The 22,975-nt window shown below is 42.5% G+C and overlaps 1 protein-coding gene across 1 annotated transcript; it reads left to right on the top strand.

The window, feature by feature from the left end:
- Positions 1-6,031: 6,031 nt before the first annotated feature.
- Positions 6,032-21,104, top strand: LOC124151808 (putative universal stress protein SSP1056). Its single transcript, XM_046524448.2, has 4 exons — positions 6,032-6,182; positions 16,931-17,011; positions 17,971-18,077; positions 20,744-21,104. The coding sequence occupies exons 1-4, from the start codon at positions 6,098-6,100 to the stop codon at positions 20,933-20,935; spliced, it is 465 nt and encodes a 154-aa protein (XP_046380404.1). The 5' UTR covers positions 6,032-6,097; the 3' UTR covers positions 20,936-21,104.
- Positions 21,105-22,975: the final 1,871 nt, after the last annotated feature.

Genomic DNA, 22,975 nt, shown 5'->3' with positions numbered 1-22,975 from the left:
TTCTATTAATTATCTGTAGACGCTAAGTTGTCGGTACACCTGCTTTGCAAATCCTGCAATCAACCGTCATCTCCACAGCAATTTCGTTCTTGGACTGTGCATAGACTAGTTAGTCCAGACAAAATATAACACCAAAACTCCAACCTAGTTCGGCAAGGGTGGAAAACTGGACCTTTATAGTTGGTTAACTCCCTTGCCTCAGGAAGATGGCGTCTGGAAGATACACCAGAGCCAGAGTGTGTCACCATCCAACAGATGCAGTACATGTTGGTAATGTTGTGTCTGTCACTAGGTTAAGTTTTTGTTTTATATTTTCTTTAAAGCCACAGTACCCAATATTCCAGCTATATGACCCGGTCTGTAAATAATAGGATCTGGGCCAGACAAGCCTATTTGATAAATATGATATTGAGTGTTGAACTTTGAACTTGAGGAGGGAAAGGTTACAGATAAAATTCTTTGGCCAGCAAAGTTGGTTTCGGTAGTAATGTGAACACTTTGTTGAATAATATGTGAACAGATTTTGTAGCAAATTGCATTCTTCCATCTTATATTGAATTATTAATGTGTTCATAATAAGTGATTGAGAATGAATCCTGAAACAGTTACCCGGGGTAGAATAGGTCTTCAGCAACCCATGCTTGCCGTAAAAAGGAACTATGCTTGTCGTAAGAGGCGACTAACAGCATTAGTTGGTCAGGCTCGCTGACTTGGTTGATGCATGTCATCGATCCCAATTGTGTAGATCCCTCCTCATGGTCTCAATCACTGGATTGTCTGGTCCAGACTCGATTATTTACAGACCGCCGCCATATAGCTGGAATATTGCTGAGTGCGGCGTTAAACAAGAAACAAACCATAAACAGTGACTGTCACAAGCAGCAAGGCCTGATGGGGAATCATGGTTAGAATTTGTTTCTAGCAACCTATGCTGGTTGTAAGACTTAACGAATTGGGTGGTCAGACTGGGTGACTTGGCATGTCATCGTACCTGATGGCATGGATCGTTGCTCATGATGTCCATCACTGGATTATCTTGGTGTAACATTAAACAGCAAACACACAAGCAGAAGTAATCAAAATGATTTAATGACCTTGAGCACTATGTCAAAGGGGAATAACTTATTTTCAGATTGTCTCCCCTTGCATTGCTACAAATCCTTTCCATTTCATTTGCCAGGGATCTCATCCGTATGTCCCCCACAAAAAGGTTAAAGAAAGTTGCTCGTTGTGATGCATGTGTGTTATGTGGTTAGCGGAATGCGTACAGTTGACTGACTATACCTCCCCACTTTGCCAGGCTCATTGAAACAATTATTTTCAGATTGATTGAAATAATTAATAATTGATAACTAATGGGTATATAATTCATTACCCATGAAACCAATCACCTGGTTTCAGAAATGGAGGGTTTATATTTTTCAACCATAAATTTCCTTGTATGTTTTTATTTAATGAGATACTTCATTAGAATTTCCATTGCAAATATTAGGATTTTACTGAACTTCATCCAATATTATGACGTTGGACTGTGCACATCAGCAGCATTGACGAGTTGAAACTAGCCAACCTCTAAAAGATAGTAATGAAGTCCTACTGAAATACTTCCAGGCCTGAACTAGCTTGAGGCCTAGTACATGACATTATCATTCTCATTCTGCATATGTCAGTAGCACATCCTTGATTGAAGGCTTCTTGCCCAGACCCAAACATGGATGCTCCATGGCTTCCTTTTACTGACAGTGTGACCAATGCAACCTGAAGTCAACATTCAACATGACACACAATCAGCATGTCACACTATCAACATGTCACACCATCGACGTCACACCATCAGCATGTCAAACCATCAACATGTCACACCATCAACATGTCGAACCATCATGTCACACCATCAACGTGTCGAACCATCAACATGTCACACCATCAGCATGTCACACCATCAGCATGTCACACTATCAACATGTCACACCATCAGCATGTCACACTATCAACGTCACACCATCAGCATGTCACACCATTAACATGTCACACCATCAGCATGTCACACTATCAACGTCACACCATCAACATGTCACACCATCAACATGTCACACTATCAACGTCACACCATCAACGTCACACCATCAGCATGTCACACTATCAACATGTCAGACCATCAGTATGTCACACCATCAGCATATCAAACATGTCACACCATCAACATGTCACACCATCAGTATGTCACACTATCAACATGTTACACCATCAGCATATCAAACATGTCACACCATCAACATGTCACACCATCAACATGTCACACCATCAACATGTCACACAATCAACATGTCACACCATCAACATGTCACATCATCAGTTTGTCACACAATCAACATGTCACACCATCAACATGTCACATCATCAGTATGTCACACAATCAACATGTCATGCCATCAACATGTCACACCATCAACATGTCACCCCATCAGTATATCACGCCATCAACATTTCATGCCATCAACATGTCACACAATCAACATGTCACACCATCAGTTTGTCACACAATCAACATGTGACACCCTCAACATGTCACATCATCAGTTTGTCACACAATCAACATGTCACACCATCAACATGTCACATCATCAGTTTGTCACACAATCAACATGTCATGCCATCAACATGTCACACCATCAACATGTCACCCCATCAGTATATCACGCCATCAACATTTCATGCCATCAACATGTCACACAATCAACATGTCACGCCCATCAGTTTGTCACACCATCAGTTTGTCACATAATCAACATGTCACGCCCATCAGTTTGTCACACAATCAACATGTCACACCATCAACATGTCACACCATCAGTTTGTCACACAATCAACATGTAACGCCATCAACATTTCATGCCATCAGTTTGTCACACAATCAACATGTCATGCCATCAGTTTGTCACACAATCAACATGTCATGCCATCAACATTTCATGCCATCAGTTTGTCACACAATCAACATGTCACACCATCAACATGTCACACCATCAACATTTCATGCCATCAGTTTGTCACACAATCAACATGTCACACCATCAACCTGTCACGCCATCAGTTTGTCACACAATCAACATGTCATGCCATCAACATTTCATGCCATCAGTTTGTCACACAATCAACATGTCATGCCATCAACATGTCACACCATCAGTTTGTCACACAATCAACATGTCACGCCCATCAGTTTGTCACACAATCAACATGTCACGCCATCAACATGTCACACCATCAGTTTGTCACACAATCAACATGTCATGCCATCAACATGTCACGCCATCAACATGTCACACCATCAACATGTCACACCATCAGCATGTCACAATGAGCATGTCACACAATCAGCATGTCACACAATCAGTATGTCACTATCACTATCATCAGACCGCCTCCGTGGAAGGTCCGGAGTTCGATAAAGACGTTAAAAGAAGGTACTTGTTGTTACCCTGTCTGGCGCTCGACATTAAGGGGCTAAAACAAGGACTGGTCGGCTCGGACTCAGTATACTTTGTCTGAGTGGGGGAATTCATGTTAAAACTGCCCCATGGTATCTCTGGGGTAGCACTATAAAATCGACATCAGTCCGGACTAACACAAGCAGCCACAAGCACACGTGCATGCACGTCGCTATATAAGTGCAATAATCTTGGACGCGACGTTAAACCCATTTCACCTCACCTCACCATGTCATATTCAGCATTTCACACCGTCGGTATGTGACACAACCGGAATGTCACATAATCAGTTTGTCTTATCATCGGAGTGTCACACAATCAGCATGTTAGACAATCATGAATTGAGAAGCACTGGTTCAAAAATGTTCAAAATGTTCCCTTATTTTATGGCAATATTGCGTAGAAAGTCACCAAACGCGACCAAAAATCGCATGTTTTTGTGGTGTTATTTTCTTACATCCTTAATCTTCGAGTCTCTTTTTTTTTTTATCAAACTTGTACATCCACTCAATCTCAAATTGCGTTAAGGGTTTACCAGTTGTGCATATCTGGCTAGTTGTTTTAATCTTTTTTTGTTATTTTTTTCAAATTTTCATTCAATATTGTTTACAATAATATGGACGAACTCGTGTGTGAACTGACCGCCAGAACGCACCAACCCGCCGTCATCGACAGCTGTCACAATGACAGGTTACCTCTATGGACGCTTTGAAACTAACGTTAGTTGTCAGACAAAGGACACACGTGTCACAAATGTCGTATTTTGACCCTATTAAAAGTCATAATAGTTTGACATTTGTATGTCAATATTTTGTTTTCGCGACTCAAAACAACAAGACCGCTTGAAGTGTTATGATTTCTAACGCATATTTTTCATTTTGTCAGGTGAAGTTATGCGATGCATGACCTATGTAGTAAACATCTCCTCAGAATCCACTGGACCAATGAAGCTGACATTTCACTTACCTTTTCCTACCAATGATGTCAGCCCATTTTATTCAAAAGGTTGGAATCCGATTTTAAATATATGTATACTTTGTTTTATAGAAAGCGAAGTTTGAATAAGGATTCCATACCGAAAACAAAATCCGGTACAGTAAACTACGGTTATAACGAACTCAAAGGGACCACTTAATTCAGTTCGTTATAAACGTAGTTCGTTATTAGCACATATACAGCATGTATAGCAGCATATGGCCGGGACCAAAAACAGTTCGATATACCCCACAGTTCGTTATAAACGTAGTTTACTGTATTTGGAAAACAAGATGGTGCCCCTTCGATAAACACCAACGGTTGTTGTTTTCGATCTGGAAATCTTATTCAAAGTGCACATTCGATAAAATAAAGCATACGTATTTGGAGATAAGAGGTTAATGTTGAGAATGGTTGATCAACCATATCCTATGTTTTTTTAACCCGTGTGTCACTAGGGCCGTATGCCTAATTGGGGGTGGGGGTAGGGGGTGTCACCGATAAGTACAGTAAACTACGTTGATAACAAACACGCTTATAACGAACTGATAGACATAACGAACAGTTTGTTGGTCCCGTCCATTTGCTGTATATATGCTATAACAAACAACAACCCACGAAGATCAAGGGGAGAATAGATCTTCAGCAACCCATGCTTGCCGTAAAAGGCGACTGTGCTTGTCGTAAAAGGCGACTAACGGGATCGGGTGGTCAGGCTTGGTAACTTGGTTGATGCATGTCATCGTATCCCAATTGCGTGGATCAGTGCTCATGATGTCAGTCACTGGTTTGTCTGGTCCAGACTCGATTATTTACAGACCGCCGTCATAATTATAGCTGAAATATTGATGAGTGCGGCCTTATACACCAGCCACAGACACACACAGACCACATACGCCATGTTTGTTCTCCCACATCAAGGGGGCGACCATTTAGTATATTGCAGGGGTCTTGTGATGTTTTAAAAAGGAAAAGAAATAAAAATTAAATAAAAAAGTAAATAAGTAAATAAATAAATAACAAAAATTGTGTGTCTTGAGTCAGTGACCGACATGATCTAAGAATATTTTGCGACTTTCAAAAATAATAACCGTAGAAATAGGTTAGCTACCTTTGCATACAGGAATATTCCGGTAACAAGCCTTCGGAGATATCCCCGCCGGCCACAAACACCACCCACCCCAACCCCCACCCCCACCACTACCTCACCCCCATCCCGAATATGTACTGAAAGATACGAGACAATTCGTCCTGAATATTTCGTCATGCACATTGAAGACAACGCTATTTTGATGTTGAACATGCAATATTAATCTTTATTGGGGTGCTTTACGGGAGTAATTGTTGTGGCGATCCTACATCAACACACAAGAAGAATACGTCCAAAGCAGTTATCCAAGTTTTGTCGCAATGTGTGAATCGTGTCCATTTACGTGAGATACTGCAGAAGGCTTGAATATCATTCACACACAGTGTGATTGTTTTTTTTATACGAATATATTATGTTATACACGCTATCATCGAGTTCCTGTGCATTCACAAGCTGAGCCTTGTAAATTCAACAGTCCGCTTATCGCGCTAGCGGTATAGCGAGGGAATATCGCTCAGCGTAGAATTGACTTACACTAAACATGGCGGAGAAGTCGGATACAAGTGGCTCTCGTGTGGTGGTGGTCGCTCTTGATGGCAGCGAGTTTTCAGAGTATGCCTTTAATTGTAAGTACACTGGTAAATGAATAGTGTGTGTTATAATAAGACAAATATACCTTAAACATCTGCTTTATCGAAATTAGTCACACGCCGCGGATCGCCATGTGTTTATGCACCGGGAAATGGAACTAGTTCATTGAATACTAACAAACTCGCAGACGAGGCAGAAGGCCGTGTGTCCTCGTTCACATTTTCTGATGTATATTTGTTAGGTGGGGTTCATGCTTCATGCTTCGTTCGATCATCAGGGTGTTTTTTCTCATGTTGTACTGTCTGACCGCGTTCTGAACTGGTTCATGTGATATTGATCAGTGAACGAATCAAGCATAGATCAATGCACGTATTGTGAAGGCAGTAAGGACACCCGGTCCAGTTGTTTTCAATCATGTAATGTACACCTGCCAATCAACGAAGTTCTTTCCAATTATTTGTAGTTTTAGTGAAGTCATGCATAGTGCAAACCACCGACGTAGGTTAAGCCATACTATAGAAATGGCGTACGTGAATCTGACCGCATATAATTTAAGCGAGCCAGAATTATTGACCGGCCAAGTAACCCGCAGACCAAATGAACGCTGAAGGCTTTGGCTGGAACTTTACATGGAATGCCAGGCTATATAGGCACTGCAGTCGGTTGTTACTGATCAGGTCAGATTGCCTGGCTTATATACAGTAAACTACGTTTATAACGAACACGCTTATAACGAACTGGCGGATATATCGAACTGTTTTTGGCCCCGGCCATATGCTATTATATATGCTGTATATATGTGCTCATAGGAACTACGTTTATAACGAACTAAATTTAGTGGTCTCTTTGAGTTCTTTATAACCGTAGTTTACTGTAATTTATTCAATACGGACAGTTACCATCGTCTATGGGCGGCCATTCGGTAAAAAATTCAAAGTTGAAATAAAGGACCAATGTTTTGAGTACATTATTTGTATACATAATGACCTTTATTTCTTGTTTTGTAACATTCATTCCTTATTCGTAACATTTGACTATTATTGCGTACTTTTGTCCCTTGGCCGCCCATATATTGTGTTAATTAAATGCTACGTTCCACGGTCATAATATCGGCATTTGTGGTATTGTAGCTCTGTCATTAACTACAGCCTTCGTTGAGGGTGTTTTTCATACCAATAATGACCGTATGGCAGCGTTTGCAATATGATCACCAATTTACGGTGCTTATTCATGTGGGTATATGTGGTCACGTTATAAGCCAGTTCTGGTGGAACAACCGGCCATTGACTCGATATATCGCGTGTAACAACGCTGTAGCTTCATGGTCCGTACTGGCAGCATGGGTTCATACTGTCACCCCGCTTATATCGAAGTGCGGATAGCTCGAATTATTTTCGACGGCTTCGAGTTGGCGAGGTTGCAGTTTGTACACGTATGTGATAGTCATAACTGACTGTATCCAGTGCCACCGGTAGTCATGTGACATGCACCATATAGTAATAATTAAATAAGTGGAGTAAGCCAATTAAAACTGTGTTCAAACAGGAACTGTACGTTAGAAATTATTTGCTTGTTTGTTTGTGCGGCGTTAAACAACGCCGCACTCAGCAAAGTCCCAGCTATATGACGGCGTTCTTAAAATAATCGAGTCTGGACCAGACAGTCCAGTGATCGAGATCATGAGCATCGTTCCACGCATTTGGGATACGATGACATGCATCAACCAAGTCACCAAGCCTGACCACCCGATCCCTTTAGTCGCAAGGGGGCGGTCTGGTAGCCTAGTGGTTAAAGCGTTCGCTCGTCACGCCGAACACCCGCGGGTTCGATTCCCGACATTGGTACAATGTGTGAAGCCCATTTCTGGTATCCCCCGCCGTGATATTGCTGGAATATTGCTGAAAGCGGCGTAAAACCAGACTCACTCACTCTTACGGCAAGCATGGGTTGCTGAAGACCTATTCTAACGCGGACCTTCACGGGTCCCTCAGAAATTAACATTTTCATATAAAAATACAATATAAAAGATAGTAATTGGTGTATATCGTTTCACCGGATGTCATAAAATACCCTGTATTTGTCACCTTATATTGTTTAAAATTTAATCGGAAAATAATTATTTTGATAAACGTTATATGCGTGAAGATCCGGGGTAGAATATGACTTCAGCAACCCATGCTTGCCGTAAAAGTCGACTATGCTTGTCGTAAGAGGTGACTAACGGGATCGGGTGGTCAGGCTCGCTGACTTGGTTGATGCATGTCATCGTATCCTAAGTGCGTGGATCAATGCTCATGATGTCAATCGCTGGATTGTCTGGTCCAGACTCGATTATTTACAGACCGCCGTCATACAGCTGTAATATTGCTGAGTGCGGCATTAAACAACAAACAAACAAACCCTCGTAAGCGTGTATAATGTTCTTCGTAAATATATCACTTTATCATATTAGACTGTTTGAAAACGATCAAAGCCGACTTCTTTCAAATTGATTCAATTTCTGCTTTCCATGCTTTCACGTAAATATTTTGTGAAGATTTCATTGGAGTATTACAGAAAATCCATTCGCGTTGCATAGTAACGTGTACTTTATTTTCGTGTTACGAAACACCCCGCGGGATGTGGATCTAGCCAGGGTTGAGTTCGCCTGCATGTCTTAATTCCGTCAAGGAGTAAACAGTTTTTTCTAATCTATCACGTCTGTGAGACTTGTCGGCTGGCCCCGTGGGTTTGTTTGATCTCCAAACGAACCTGAGTGTTTGGCCATGCGACCCCGCCGCAACGCTTTTTTCGGTTAGAGTTAGTAAGTGAGCGAGGGCGAATTCCAGTTATATCATCACGGCGTGTCAACTTAATGTGGGAGGAAAGTCCGAATTTATGCAGGTCTTGAACATTTACCACTTTGGTGAAAACCACGAGCACGGGTATGGTGCTGACAAACCTAGAAAGCCGTAATAGCGAAAGCATAGGGGGTCGAGGCTTGCTCTGGATTCAGACACGACGAGGCGGAATTATGTTTGCCTCAAGTCTCTAGTCCTCGAGCTATTCGGCCCCTAGTTCCATGCTGGCGACTTCCATTCCTGAACACGCTTTGAATAATATTTTGACAACGTTCTCGATTAACAATTTTAAAACTGAACAAAAAGCATCCTGGAGATGCCCGAGATTGTATGGCAGTACTTCCCAAGGGCTATGCAAAGTATCTTCCGTTTAAATGTTTAACCAACCCACTGAAGCAAGAGATAGACGATGATTTGGAAGGATTCAGTTGAACAGCCCCGAACTGTATTTCGGGATACCTCGTGTTAACCTTTTCGAAGTTCCATAATTAGAAAACACAACCCGACTGTCACATTCCCGCGAACGACATTTTCCAACAAGACATCGCCCGACCTCACACGACAAGACTGACAACAGGCCGTACAGGTCTCCTTTTTAAAACCCAATCGAACATTTATGGGATGCACTGGATCAACGACTGCGAGCACGTCAGCAACAACCACATAATTCCCGACAGTTGGCACAAGCACTGCAGGCAGAGTGGGTGAACACTCCCAGGCCACAATTCGGGATCTGATTGCTTCAATGGGACGACGATGCCAGTCAGTTTTGGAGTCTAATGAGGCCATACAAGATTTTGAGAACAGTAGACCTTCATCTTGAAAATCTACCGAAACTCAAATGTTGTAGGCCTTTAAATCGATGAGGTATGTTCTTATAAACATTCATTGAGCCTACTGTGTAGCTGACAGAAAGGGACTCAGACTGAACCAGAGGGATCCCCGAGCAGAAAATATAAATTGATTATATATACACGCAAATTGACACATGCCATACGTTCGTTCATTCAATAGTGAGTGAGTGCGTGAGTGCGTGAGTGCGTGAGTGTAACGCAGCTTTTACAGTATTCCAGTTATATCACGGCGTGTCAGCTTAATGTGGGAGGAAAGCCCGAAGTCATGCAGATCTCAGACGTTTACCCACTTCGGTGAAACCCAAGAGCACGGGTATGGTGCTGACAAACCTAGAAACATAATCGAGGCGAACCGGGATTCGAACCCACAATCATAGGCTTCTGGTGTGCCCAAGGGACGCAACTCTGCACAATAATTTATCATTAAAACTGTGTCGACTATGGCGACGTAACTCGGTGTGCAGAGTTGCCTCCCTTAAACGTGCGAAGATCAGTTGGTCGTGGGTTCGAATCTCAGATGCTCCCTGGGTAAGATCCTTGGTTTGTCAACACCACATCGTGCTCGTGGAGTTTCACCAAAGTAGCAAACGCCTGAGACCTGCGTCAATTTGGGCTTTCTTTCCACATAAAGCACACACGCCGTGATTTGAAAAAGGATTCAAAGCAGTGGAATAACAACTAGTAACTCCACCATCAGAGAAGAAAAGGTCTCTGCCTTTTTTGGATAATGTGATGAGCATTCGGTTTACAGATTTGACGGAACGTGCTCGAGATTTACGAGCATATTTGTTATTGATTCACTTCCGTGTCAGAATGGTACAATATGGGCCGCTAATTGCACATCCATTTACCCAGATAGGTGTTTGTTTGAGCTGTAAATAGACGTGCTCTGCTAAAACTCGCGTATTTAATGTCCAGCTAAATGGGAATCAGATTGGAAGATTCCACGAAGTCTTTAATGATGCTATCCACTGTTTACCACTTCTCACCCCATTCATCTTTTCATCTGATAGAATCAGTTAAAGATGTAGCAGTGTGCTTCTGAAGAGAGAGCTTTTTAACTGGAACTTATATACTCGATTGATATGTCGTTTCCTTTTGGCCTCCGCAGCAGTTTCATGAATATAGTGGTTTATTATCAGCACTCTGCTTGCCTCTAAAAACTGATTACTCGACATTGTATCGATGGTCCCAAGGATTCTCAGTATCCCTGATCAGTATCCACACACACGTGTTCTACATGCAGTGGCGATACGCATCGATACATACTTCCCTTGTGCGCCAGGACCACCTTCCTTATCCACCCGTCTGGTGGATAGTGTGTGTAGCTGCTTGTACTAGTAGTCTATAGTCCGGGTGTGTGTTGCTGCTTGTACTAGTCCGGACTGATGCCGATTTTTATTGCTAGCTCACTGAGATACCATGCCGCAGTTTAACATGAATACCCCACTCAGACACAGTAGACTGACTCCGAGCCGACCAGTCCTTGTTTTAGCCCCTTAATGCCGAGCGCCAGACAGGGTAACAACAAGTACCACTAGACCACGGAGGCGGTGTGTTGATCGCAGAATTGTGTACCATCTTTGAACGTATTTTGGTATGACGCGGCCGGGGATCGAACCCCGGACCTTCCGCTCTCCGGGCGGACGCTCTACCACTAGACCACGGAGGCGGTCTGACTTGAATGATATTATGTCTGAGTGGGGTATCCATGTTAATCTAACACACAGACGGACAGACACACACGTGCAGGCACGTCGCTATATGTCAGTGCGATGATCTTGAAAGGGGAGTTTAACAGTAGACCTCATTACCCATCACCTCCGGCATCCTCGAATAATTAAATTTTCGTTGTGGTCATTGAAATTCCTACATTCTGATTAGCTGATTTGTTATTGCATTCATTTCCCAATGAATGTTAAAAATGAAGCCACGCCCACCGAAGCGCACTACTTTTATTACCGCGGAATGTCGGGGAATCCCAATATTACAGTCGAGGGAATTCCCTTTCTGCTCACGTGTATCGTCATGCACAGGACATTTAGACACTTTCATGCATATTCATTGTCCAAACTACCCTTTGAAACCGAAGGCCGAGAATGAAGGAAACAGCAAACGCGCAGGCTCGCTCGCCTGTTTTTTTCTCGCTCGCCTCGGTTCAACTTTCATGTCTTGGGGTTTCATTTCTTACTAGCATTGTTCCAACTGTGTTTTACCGTAATCCGGGAATTATGTTTGAATCTGGCGGTAACTGACCATGTTATTCGAAACAGCCGCCTTCTCCCGGACATATTTCTTCCGGTTCGTTACAGTCTGACTGTTGCAGTTCTTTTCGCCGCTTACCTTAATTGACAGGTCCAATGAACATTGTTTTGATCCTACTCTCCGTTGATTGGCTACTGACTGTGAAGGCGTGTCAAGTTTTGTGCATGAATTAAACGATCACCTGATTCATGTCACGCCACAGTATGTATTCCTACCCCTGGAATGTTTATGAATCTCGTCATTTTTGTCTGTTCTGATATATACAACTGTTTTTGGTTAAACTATTGTCGATAAAACATGTTTTACGTTGTCAAATTTAATTATAAGCATGGACTGTGTATTTTATTCGGTTCATTGAGGTATGAATCGAAAAACTGATATGCAAACTTTTGTAAGAATCCGCTTCGCGGATTCATACGGTTTGCACATCGGTTTTTCGATTCATACCTCAATAAACCGAAAAAAATATACAGTGAATCCTTAATTGTGTAATCTTTCCTGAAACAATGGGTTTATAATACACTGGATGATCGAGGAAGCCATACCTCCAATTCTCCGTTCCCAACTCGACATGCTTAACAGGTATTCTAGTCCCAATCACGGCTGTCAACACATTCAGCACAATATTGATTTCTCTATGTAATCACATTACGACAGAATGGCCTCTACTCTCAGCCAATTACGTTTCATTTCCTCGACTGGTTTTCTGGCATTCTTCCCGAGTCTGGCGTTTGCTGTGCCTTGCCTAGAACAACCATCTTCCAGCGATCTGATAATGGGTTCTATCAACAAACGTCTTCTGCGGCAGTGCTGAACACCCCAGAGCTTTTTTTGCACGGAATTCCCATGGCGTGCAATAGCTGCACGTGTGGCGACGGAGACTTGTTATCAATCCATTTCAGCTATGACGTCATTAAAAAATCACATTCTTTGTCTAAACAATTTTTCAATTGATTTTTCTTTTTGGAGGGTGTGTGTATTGTTTCTACAATAAATATAAAGCTTATCATGTTCCACGGAAAAAATAAAATGATGTGAACCTGTCCGTTGTGGATGAAATAATTGAGATCCTAAACATTAAAACAGATAATGCTGAGCTCAAACTAACATCCCGTCGCTCCAGTGAGAAATTGAAATGAACATCATCCTGTATAATTGGGTTCGATTCCCGACATGGGTACAATGTGTGAAGCCCATTTCTGGTGTACCTCGCTTGATATTGCTGGAATATTCCTAAAAGCGGCGTAAAACCGTACTCAATCATTCAATGTTGGTATGACGTGGGCGTTGATCGAAGCACCAATCTTCCGCACGCCAGACAGACGCGGATTGATGAGAGCTACAGATTGATGAGTGAATGGAGCTTTACGCCGCAAAGTCCAGCATTATTCGGCCGCTGTACGTCATCGAGTGTGGACCGGGCACTTCATAGACTGAACGACCCGTTAATATCCGGGGTAGAATAGGTCTTCAGCAACCCATGCTTGCCGTAAAAGGTGAATATGCTTGTCGTAAGAGGCGACTAACGGGATCGGGTAGTCAGACTCGCTGACTTGGTTGAAGCATGTCATCGTATCCCAATTGCGTGGATCGATGCTCGTGATGTCAATCACTGGATTGTCTGGTCCAGACTCGATTATTTTACAGACCGCCGTCATATAGCTGGAATATGGCTGAGTGCGGCGTTAAACACAACAAACAAACAAATCCTTGACTGAACAAACGAAGAACGATCCGTGCCAAGTCATATACGATCAGCTATGGCGTCGTCGGAAATATTCTAACCAGTTCGTTTCATCGGTTCGATATAAAGTGACCTACTCACAGTATTAATCAGCTCAGTTCAATCATTCTGTTTTTCGCAAACTGATATATAATCGATACGGTGTAATGAATACACTATCATGCCCCTAGCTATATATGAGAAGAAACCAGTGTATGACAGTAATCAGTGTTGAACGTATCTATCAGCAGTTTTATATATACTTCAATATTTTATGTACATATCTACGTACTTATGGTAAGAAAATACATTATTGCGATCCCTCGCAATGATTTTCACGTTCCCTGTTTGTACGATAACATTCACTCGCTATTTGTGGATCGTTCGTGTTGGGAATCAACATGCATATTCCGGTTTGGGCAGTATTTTCATTTTTTTCTTTCTTTTGACCATGCTCTTCTCAAAATTTGGCTCTGTCAATTTCTTCTCTATTGAAATTACCAAACTGAGGGAGCTGAACTTTGGTATGTATGTTTCGCGTTATGATGGTATGGTATTTTGTTCAAATTATTAAATTTTTAGTGTTGGTTTTCAGTCCTTTTCTATGTTTCTGTATTTGCTGGTGTTGTAAGCTGTTAACTTCATGTCAAGGTGAACTGCACTGTTTTTGGATGATAAGTCTGGATGATTATCATATAATTAGTTTATTATGCCCTTACACTGTTAAGTTTTTGTGAGTTTAATGTACAGAAAAGACACTGCAAATAACTTATCAACAGTATCTTGTGGAAGCTCTCTAATCAACTGACCACCTGACTCTAAGCGCAGAGGGGTCATACCAGCCAGGTCAACTGACCTCCTTATAGCGCTGCTATCCGGAGTAATATTCATAAATTACGTAATCCTTATTGACCACAGCTTCATTTTGGAAAACCCTGCACCTTATCAGGATTGATAAGAAAATGTTCCGTGTTGAACTGCACGCACTTCGCTCGCCAGACGGAGACACAGGTTCAATTCCCAACATGGATAATGTGTCAATTTTAGTTCCTTTCTTAGCCAGTCCTATCTACTCTGGGATGTAAGAAGGCGAAAAGCGACTCTGAACCGCACTCACTCGTTTGAAGGAAGAATGTTTTTTTTTCTTGTTGAACGCCGTTCTCAACAATATTCCAGCTATATGTGTGAGTGAGTGAGTATGGTTTTACGCCGCTTTTAGCTAAAAGCGGCGTAAAACCATACCCACTCACTCACTTTGAGAAACGAGTCCCCATGCGCTCAGTACGGCACGGTTAAGTACATATCGCTTCGAACGAGGCCGTGGCGCGGTTCAACAAAGCAATCTTAGCGCTAAAATGATCGTAACTCCACTACTTTAACACTGGTTTACGACAGTCACAGCGCTCTATTAAACGGCACCCAAGCCTCCTTCAAAGAGCTTAGTGCAGCGACTATCGTTAAGTATGAGAAAGTATGGGAGTTACGATCACCTTAGCGCTAAGATCGCTTTGTTCAACAGCGCCACGGCCTCGTTCAAAGCGTTTAGTGCAGCGACGATGGTAAGTATCTCTTAACGTATGGGAGTTGCCAAGGTAATGTTGTTGACGGAGACCTAGGCCGCCGAGATACAGCTGGAGTGTTTACAATGACTTGTAAACCTATCATGGTGTTGTAACCATCTCCCAGACGACCTTTCTTTTGTAGTAAGACCTCTCAGCAGGTTTTACAATTGCTCCTCAGGTTTTACAATTGCTCCCCAGGTTTTACAATTGCAATTGTAAAACCTGGGGAGCAATTGTAAAACCTGACAAAGGTCACCAAAACGGAAACAAAAGTCATCCTCATCCTTTTCTGCTGAATTTTCATCAATTAACTTACTTTGAGTAAGGAAAATATCGTCATCGTCAGACATCCTCTCTTGTGAACAGTCAACGACACAATGCCATGTGGTACGACGCACGCGGTTCTATCTGCACGTACAGCCCTCTTCTGCACGTGCAGTCCGCGCAGCGGGCCGCGATAACAACTGTTATACCGCGCTTATTTGCGACCCGTATACCGCGTAAATATAAGCTCCAAAAATGACATAGATTAATGGATAGCGGTTTATAAGTTGGACATACCATTCCTGCGGTGTAATGGTTTCTCCATACGTAAACACCGTTCCCTCGCTCACTCACTGACTCATCCCTTTTGATGAGCGGCTGCAGAACGCCTGGTTACTGTGGCCTGTTTGTACAGCGTGTGGCGATAACAAGTAAATAATAGGGTCATATTTTGCTTGCCGGGTAGCAGCCAAGAACGTTTCATCTGACCGTAATTCAATATTTGATGATAATAAAACTGTGAATGGCTCTTTGTGAGGAAATATATGGTAGACTGAGAATGTGAACTGACAGGGTGCGGTCTATTCTACACTCTGTACCTATAAGTATTGGTACTTGATTATGCTTATATAAATCATAACCAAAATAATAATCTAAGCGATGTCAGGAAAGATTTCGACTTTTTTGGAATTTTTTTTTATACATATTTAATAAGTGAGTGTGACAACACTTTTTTTTTCAGGATCAGCGAAAATTGTTTTTTGTAAAACCTGAGACAATATTATTTTCGGCCCCTTTTTTCAAAAAACCTTACTTATCTCTTTATAGTGCAGACCCGTGAAGACCCGGGTTAGACTAGGTCTTCAGCAACCCATTCTTGCCGTAAAGGTGACTATGCTTGTCGTAAGAGGCGACTCACGGGATCGGGTGGTCAGGCTTGCTGATTGGTTGAAGCATGTCATCGTGTCCCAATTGCGTGGATCGATGCTCATGATGTCACTCACTGGATTGTCTGGTCCATACACGATTATTTACAGACCGCCGTCATAAAGCTGGAATATTGCTAAGTGCGGCGTTAAACAACAAACAAACAAACAAAGACTTTTCAGTGCGACTTGTGTCTTTTAGTGAGAAAGGTGTCTTACACAAATAGGGGCTTGTGCATTGTTTCTGGTGTTCCTTGACGGCACAAGTATTCTGTGAAAATGATGTAAGAGAAATATTTGTGAAATCGTCGTTAAACCCAACTCACTCACTCACTTACACTTGTTTCAGGGTATAAAGAGAACGTTCACAGGGCGGACGACTTCGTGATCGCTGTACACTCCCCTGAGTATCAACACTGTCTCAGCTCAGGTAGGAGACTATATGTGGTCAACTGACGTCGCCAGGCGAGGGGTGCATAGGCTCCGTGGCCTAGGGGTAGAGCGTCCGCCCGGAGAGCGGAAGGTCCGGGGTTCTATCCCCGGCCGCGCCATACCAAAAAGATGGTACTTGTTGTTGCCCTGTCTGGCGCTCGGCATTAAGGGGCAATAACAAGGACCGGTCGGCTCGGAGTCAGTATACTGTATCTGAGTGGGGTATTCATGTTAAACTGTTGCATGGTGTCTCAGTGTGCTAGCACCATAAATCAGCATCAGTCCGGACTAGTACAAGCAGCTACACACACACACGTGCATGCACGTCACAACATAAGTGCAATAACCTTCAACGCGACGTTAAAAAACCCATTTCACCACACCTTGTGTGTTGTTTTACACCGCACTTAGCAATCTTCCAGCTATGTCCCGGCTGCCTGTAAATGATGGCCAGACAAACCAGTGGTTGATATTATGAGCAAAGCCCACGCTGTCAGGGTATGATAACGTGCATTCAAACAAGTCACTGAACCTGACCACCCGAACCCGTTAGTCGCGTCTTATGACAAGCATGGGTTGCCCAATTCTAAACCCAGACTTCACGGGTTGTGTTTCTCAATTAATGCTGTGAAATATCTGCAGTGTTGTGGAGAGCACGGGTGGCCCAGTCGTCTAAGGCGCCGCAATTCGCATTGCAGAGTTGCGTCCCTTGGGCACGCCAGACACCTACGATTATGGGTTCGAATCCCGGTTCGCCCCGATTATGTTTCTTGGTTTGTCAGCACAAAACCCGTGCATGGGTTTCACCGAAGTGGTAAACGTCTTAGATCGGCATTACTTCGGGCTTTCCTCCCACATTTAGCTGACACGCCGTGATATAACTGGAATACTGTTAAAAGCGGCGTTAAACCCAACTCACTCACATCACTCACTGCAGTGTTGTGGCTGCTGTTGCAGGCCATGCCCGTCCGGACATCAAGCAGGTGGTGGAACAGATGGAGCAGGAACAAAAGAAGAAGAACAAGCTGCTGGAGGGATTCAGCGCCCTGCTCACTGACGCCGGGGTAAGTGTGCGTGTGCGTGTGCGTGTGCGTGTGCGTGTGCGTGTGCGTATGTGTGTGTGTGTGCGTGTGTGTTTGTGGTTGTCCGGGAATCGGTCAGTTTATGTATTGGAATGTTTGGTTGTTGTTTAACGCCGCACTCAGCAATATTCCAGCTATATGACGGCGGTCTGTAAAATAGTCGAGTCTGGACCAGACAATCCAGTGATTGACACCATGAGCATCGATCTACGCAATTGGGATTGATGACATTCATCAACCAAGTCAGCGAGCCTGACCACCCGATCCTGTTATTCGCCTCTTGCTACAAGCATAGTCGCCTTTTACGGCAAGCATGGATTGCTCAAGACCTTGTCTCTCCCCGGATCTTCAAGGGTCGTGTTTTGGAAGGGAAGGGGTTTATACACGTGCATTCCAGGAGCGGTCAATTTAACTTTTATGTACCGGATAAAAACACGATTCCAAGGGCTTGATTGAGATTGTAATCACGATAGTGAGGGGAAATCTCGCGAGCCGAAAGCCCAAACGATTTCCCCAGTCCAAAGTGTCTACGTTCTCAACCATGCCCGAGGAAGAGTGTTTTATCCAGCTTGTAAGCTGTCTAAATGTAAGAAATACCATTAAGAATAAAATACAATGGGGTAGTACCTTCAAGTGAAACAATTGTAGAGGTTTAAAACAAATTCGATGGCAGGGGCGAGAGCGAGACCACGTCCTCCATGCAAGACTGAACACCCTTGAACACCAACCGTAAGAGTTTAAAGTTTTATGAGGGACAAATCCGGGGAACAGTGTGTTTTACCTGTCTTATAAGCGGAAAGAAAAATCAGATTTACCGAAACATTTTCAACAATTCCATGTTTTTGCATCAACCTTAGGAAACGGACGTAAAATCTATCTTGCTGGCATACATGTTCTTGAAAACTGTAGATTCTTGAAAGTATTGTTGGGGGAAGTGGGGGGAAAAATGACAACGAGATGTCAGAATAGAATAGCACTCTATTTCGAGTGCATCACCTGATGAGGTACAAACAGTTTTATGCATGGCGTCAGACAGACGTTTACCTGGAGTTTTTACAATTTTCATTAAAATGTTAACACATTTACATAGCTTCTTTAGGACAGATATATTATGGCAGTTAAATAATTGCTGTTGTTGTTACATATTTGGTCTTTTGGAATAGTGTTTTGGAATGTATACGTACATTGCCCTTTGTTCATTGAAATATTTACATCTAAGAATACAGTGGAATTCGTCTCCAATGTCATAACTATCACACAATTTGCATAAACGTTGATTCAAGGGAGTTCCATTCCGTCTTCAAGTTTCTATTGGCCGGCGGTGACAAGGGGCCCCAAAGAATAATAATTTAGAGGATAACGGGAGTAGAATGTTTATTAATTATGTTTCAAGTTTATGGTCAACTTTTAAAACATGTGGACTCGACATGTGAAGAATTTGAAATATCCGTGGTCCAAGATTGCCAATATGTATCAGAGAGAGTTGTTGAGACATGTGGTTTCAATCAGGAAGATGATATTTATATTCAACCCCAAAATCCAAATAATTTTCATTCAAAATAAATTTTTAGTTTTAGTTTTAGTTGAATCGTTTCCAAAAATGATCACAAATGTACATTGTGAAGATTCCGGGGTAGAATAGGTCTTCAGCAACCCATACTTGCCGACGAAGGCGAATATGCTGGTCGTAAAAGGCGACTAACGGGATCTGGTTGATACATGTCATCGATCCCAATTGCGTGGATCGATGCTCATGATGTCACTCACTGGATTTCTGGTCCAGACTCGATTATATTACAGACCGCCGTCATATAGCTGTAATATTGCTGAGTGCGACCAATAAACAAACAAACAAACAAACAAACATTATTTTGGGATTGTTTAGTTTATTATGGGTAGGAGTGTAATGATAAACTCTTACATGTAACCTTTTACGGGTGGGGGCGGGGTACATTACGCACTGTTACATAAAATGGGGGTGGGATGGACAGCAAAATATGATACAGACATAACAGTAAAGGGTTGTTCTGAAGAACGACGATTGGGAGTTGTTTATCGTACAATAAAACGCTGCAGGGAGAATAAACCATGTGGGGAGCAACCCAGAATGTTTTTTCTCCCTGCAGTGTTTTATTATACGACAAACAACGACCAAGAGTTCGTGTATTTCTTATATGAGATATCAAACAGAGATAAATGAGATAAAGATACAGCCTCTTTAAGGACGTCAGTTTGTGTGTTTGTTTGTTTGTCACAGTATATTAGTAAAACGTATATCACCGCTGCTTTTGTTTATGAGCGTTTGGTTGAAATCCCACAGTTGATTAGCACATGCTTGACCTATGGTTCTGTTTGTTTTCGGGGCACGTTGACCCAGTCGTCTGAGGCGCCGCGATTCGCTGTGCAGAGTTGCGTCCCTTGGGAAAGCCAGAAACCTATGATCGTAGGTTCGAATCCCGGTTCGCCTCGATTATGTTTCTAGGTTTGTCAGCACCAACCCGTGCTCTTGGGTTTCACCGAAGTGGTAAACGTTTGAGACCTGCATCACTTCGGCCTTTCCTCCCACATTAAGCTGACACGCCGTGCTATGACTGGAATACTGTTAAAAGCGGCGTTAAACCCAACTCGCTCACTCTGTTTATTTTCAGATGACAGGCAAGGTGAAGAGCGTGATCGGCAGTCCAGGGGAGGTAATCGTGCGTATTGCCGATGAAGAAAACGCCAGCCTGATCGTCACTGGAGCGCGTGGGGTGGGGAAGATACGGAGGACGCTTCTCGGCAGTGTCAGCGACTACATCGTGCACCATTCTCACGTTCCTGTTACAGTGTGCAGGCGGTGACGTACTTCCTGTCTCGTCATTACTGAAGTATAACTATGTGAGACCGCTTGTTGTTATGGGAGACACAGGATGAAATTACATCCCTGCAGGATGTTTAGATTTTAGTTGATGTATGTTAGAATTGCCCGTGATAAATAAACAGGAATATATGCCATCAATATTCTGTCAACTCCTGAATTCAATTTGTTTTTGTTAAAATGTTGTTTAACGCCGCACACAGCAATATTACAGCTATATGACGGATATCTGTAATTAATCAAATCTGGATCAGACAATCCAGTGATTGATATCATCAGCATCAATACATTCAATTGGGATACGATGACATGCATCAACCAAATCAGCGATGCTGACCACCCGATCCCACTAGTCGCCTCTTATGAAAAGCATAGACGTCTTTTACAGCAAGCATGGGTTGCTGAAGACCTATTATAACCCGGATCTTCACGGGTCGAATGCAATTTGTTATATACAAAGTTATTTTAATAGAAATAGATGTCAGTACCACACATAGACTGAGAATCGACTTCATGTTTGCCGACAATTCGGTATATACGAAGTTTGCTATTATTGTGGTAGCAGTAACTACCATCAATTGGTTAAGAATCGAATGAGTTATTGCCGATTTCGGCATATACGAAGTTTGTTATTCACCTGTGCAGTAGTGTAGTAGGTGGTAAGACACGGTCCTTACTTTCAAATAACCAAAGAGCTTTGAGGAATTACGAAGTATTTGTCCCAAGTAAATGAGAGTGAGTGAGTGAGGGTGTTGGGTTTACCGCCGCTTTTAACAGTATTCAAGTTATATCAAGGCATGTCAGCTTAATGTGAGAGGACAGTTCGAAGTGATGGGGGTCTCAGACATTTTTCACTTTGGTGAACCCACGAGCACGGGTGTGAGGTTAATACCCAAGTGAATAAATAATTTTATTTTGGGTGTGTATGATGTCTGGCGTGTATGTATGTGTCTCTGTCGGAGTGGTGTGCGTGTGTGCGTGTGCGTGCGAAGAACATGACCTACCAATCTTCATTGAAACTTAATTTTATGACGTCATGAACAACCGATGACGTCATAACGTATTGTTTTTTTATATATCGTTACAACTGACCGATCATCAAGAATAATGCTCTAATGCAGTTACAATTACATCTTACAATTTTTTCCAACCTTATGGCTAATATTGAAAGTTCAGTTGTAGAGTATTGTTTCTTGGGGCTACACAGTACATCTTATGTGTCGTTATTGTCTGTTTACGTCATTGCACACAGGAGTGACGTCATTGCATAAAAGAGTTATGACATGTTATTGTAATGTTAATCTGAGGAAGATTTTGTGTTGGAAGCCGAATTTAATAAATGTCACAATTACATATCCAATCAGCCTTCTTGTTATCTTTAAGCCACGCCTAAACACTGGTCTACAAACACCGCAAAGCTCGACCTGTACCTGAACGAAAAAATAGAAGACATCTTTCATGTCAACTGAACATGAAAATCATATTTCGCACGTGCAAACCATGCTGTTAATTTCTTCTCCTACCATTGACAACATAGGGAATAGCGCTGGTACTGTGTGTTTGTTTGTAAGTAAACGGCCTCATTCCTGAGGGCTCACGCAGATATTAACAGATAAAACTTTACATTTTCAACTTCCAAGAGTGCAGTTCAGTTGCATCTGGAATGAACGATCGTATGCTCACATTGACTGCAATCTCATTAAATTCGAACTTTGACCGACTAATGAAATGCATGACAAGAAGTCGACATTTGTCAGTCAGAAAGCAGCTATCTCGAGCTTTACGGCACTAGTTTTAAACTAGCGACCCATGTTTCAGACACTTGCAAAATATGTCGACGAAAGCAGTAAGAGGGGATTTTAGTGTTTCTATGACTATTCCCAACGCAGGTCATCTTCCCGAGACAAGGGCGTTAACTGACTTTGAAAGTCCATTTTCCACCCTTGCCGAACTAGGCTGTAATTCCTTGGCTCGATCGTAGCGCCACCAGTGGCTTTTAAAAGTTATGTCCTTTCTATGCCTC

Source organism: Haliotis rufescens, unplaced genomic scaffold, assembly GCF_023055435.1.
Source record: "Haliotis rufescens isolate VD_foot unplaced genomic scaffold, xgHalRufe1.0.p SCAF_23, whole genome shotgun sequence".
Lineage (NCBI taxonomy): Eukaryota > Metazoa > Mollusca > Gastropoda > Lepetellida > Haliotidae > Haliotis > Haliotis rufescens.
This window is presented reverse-complemented; position numbering and strand designations above follow the sequence as displayed.

Bases quoted from the DNA above. Each gene is read 5' to 3' on its own strand.
- LOC124151808 (XM_046524448.2), top strand. From the start codon at position 6,098: ATGGCGGAGAAGTCGGATACAAGTGGCTCTCGTGTGGTGGTGGTCGCT. The intron at 6,183-16,930 runs GTAAGTACACTG...CACTTGTTTCAG, and splicing joins TTCAGAGTATGCCTTTAATT to GGTATAAAGAGAACGTTCAC. The intron at 17,012-17,970 runs GTAGGAGACTAT...CTGCTGTTGCAG, and splicing joins TCAACACTGTCTCAGCTCAG to GCCATGCCCGTCCGGACATC.